At 53.5% G+C, this 1,845-nt stretch overlaps 1 protein-coding gene across 1 annotated transcript in view; it reads left to right on the top strand.

The window, feature by feature from the left end:
* N657DRAFT_638369 (uncharacterized protein) overlaps positions 1–1,535 on the top strand; it is a gene marked incomplete at both ends in the record, with an annotated part of 5,399 nt that extends 3,864 nt beyond the window's left edge. Inside the window, 4 exons of the mRNA XM_062791586.1 lie at positions 95–787; positions 1,055–1,072; positions 1,158–1,167; positions 1,270–1,535. Coding sequence (XP_062641759.1) covers positions 95–787; positions 1,055–1,072; positions 1,158–1,167; positions 1,270–1,535 — 987 coding nt within the window. The remainder of the gene's footprint in view (positions 1–94; positions 788–1,054; positions 1,073–1,157; positions 1,168–1,269) is intronic.
* Positions 1,536–1,845: the final 310 nt, after the last annotated feature.

Here is a 1,845-nt window from a genome sequence, read left to right as displayed (position 1 = left end):
GGAGGGGCGTGAGGAGGAGGGGCGTGAGGAGGAGGGGCGTAGGGAGGAGGAGTGTATAGAGGAGAGGGAAGCAGAACAACGAGGTAGAGATAAGGAAGAAGAGGAGGGGGAGGAGGAGCGGGCGAAGGCAGGGGGGATTGGGGGTAAGGAGGTGACGAGGGCAGGGGAGGGAGACGAAGTACAGGCGATAGCGGGGGAGATCGAGGGCGAGGAGGTGGCAAGCGCAGGGGAGGTAGCGGGCAAGGGTACCGGGGATAACGACGTGGAGGTAGAGGCAGAGATATATCGCGGCCGGGTACAGCGGCGGATGCGCGGTCAGGCGGAGAGGATGCGACAGGCGGAGGAGAGTATAGAGGTGGAGCAGTTTCAGGCAGTATTACAAGAGTGGTCGGTCGGTTGTACGTGGTGCCGGGCGATCGGGGAGGCAGAGGAGGTGTGCCGCAGGCATACATTAGATCGTTGTCAAGAGGAGGACGCAGGCGAGATACGGAGGATGGTAGGGCAGGCCGAGCGGTTGGTCCGTTGGGAGCCGTATTCGTGTTGTTTCGATTGTGGGATACCGCAGGCGATGTGCCGGCGATTCGAGCCGATGGGGCCGGCGGGTGGGTTCCGGCGGGTGGAAGGGCAGACGTGCCAGTACGGGGGGGTGTTGATGCGGACGGTGATATCGATATGGGGAGCCGGGGGCGTTTCGGGGTCGAAGCGGTTGTACGAGTGGATGCGGATGCAAGGGACGGGCGTCGACGAGGACGATATAGACGGGCGGATCCGGTGGATGGGGCGCAAGGTGCGATGGGGAGGTATCGAGAGCAACGAGATGTGCCGGGTAGTGGTACAGTTATGGCGATGGCGGCAGGAGGAGGAGGGGGGAAAGGAAAGGAAGAGTAGTAGGCGGCGAAGAGGTAGCGAATAGGCGGCGAGAACGGAGACAAGTAGGCGTAAAATGGCAGTAAGAGAAGAGTTAAGAAGGATTAGCAAGTGCAAGTAGACGGCGAATCAGGAGCGAACGGGCGGCAAGAAGATGAATAAGTAGATTTAATATAGATTCAATTAGCAAGAATATGGAAGAAATGTACGTTCAGTATAGATGGAGTACGTAAATATTATATAAGGAGTTATATATAGTCGGATAGAAGTAGATAGTAGGTAAAAAGTAGTATAGGAAGAGTAAGTAGTTAATGAAGAGGAGCGCGAATAGTAGAAGGGTATTAGCAAGTAGTATAGAATGATAGAAGAAAGATAGAGAGTAAGTAGGAAAAGATAAAATAGTTCCCGGGTATAGGGTGCGGGTCATGTCGAGGAGGGATGAGGGGGATAGGGCGGTGGGACGGGTTGTACAGGCGGGGTTGGAACGGTATCGCAGCGGCAAGATCATTGTGTACGGCGGAGAGGTGGAGCGGGTCGAGCGGTTGCGGGATTACGCGCAGGCGAGCGGGCGGGCCGGGCGGGACGGCGAGGCGAGCGAAGCGGTGATCGTTTGGCCGAAGGGCGACGACGGGCATGGGGCGAAACGGGGCAAAGCAAGGAAGGAGTGAACAGTTAGAGCATACGGAGCAGATAGAGCAGAAGTTAGCAAGTTTAAGTACGCATTGAAAAGGTAGTAAATAGGCGGCATAATAGGTAAAAAACGAAGAGTAAATAGGTATAGAAGAAGAAGTAAATAGTAGAAGGATATTTGCAAGTAGTAAGGCAAGATAGGGAGAAAATAGAAAGTAAGGAGGAGGAGGAGTAAAAGAATATTAAATTAGATTGAATGAGGCAATAAGAAAGGAGATAGATAGATATTTTTTAGAATGAGAAGAAGAGGTAAGGTTAGGGATAGAAGTGAAGAATACGATCAAGATC

This window comes from Parathielavia appendiculata (genome assembly GCF_033297405.1).
Source record: "Parathielavia appendiculata strain CBS 731.68 unplaced genomic scaffold N657scaffold_75, whole genome shotgun sequence".
Taxonomy (NCBI): domain Eukaryota; kingdom Fungi; phylum Ascomycota; class Sordariomycetes; order Sordariales; family Chaetomiaceae; genus Parathielavia; species Parathielavia appendiculata.
The sequence above is the reverse complement of the archived record's forward strand: the minus strand, read 5'-3'. Positions and strand labels throughout refer to the sequence as shown.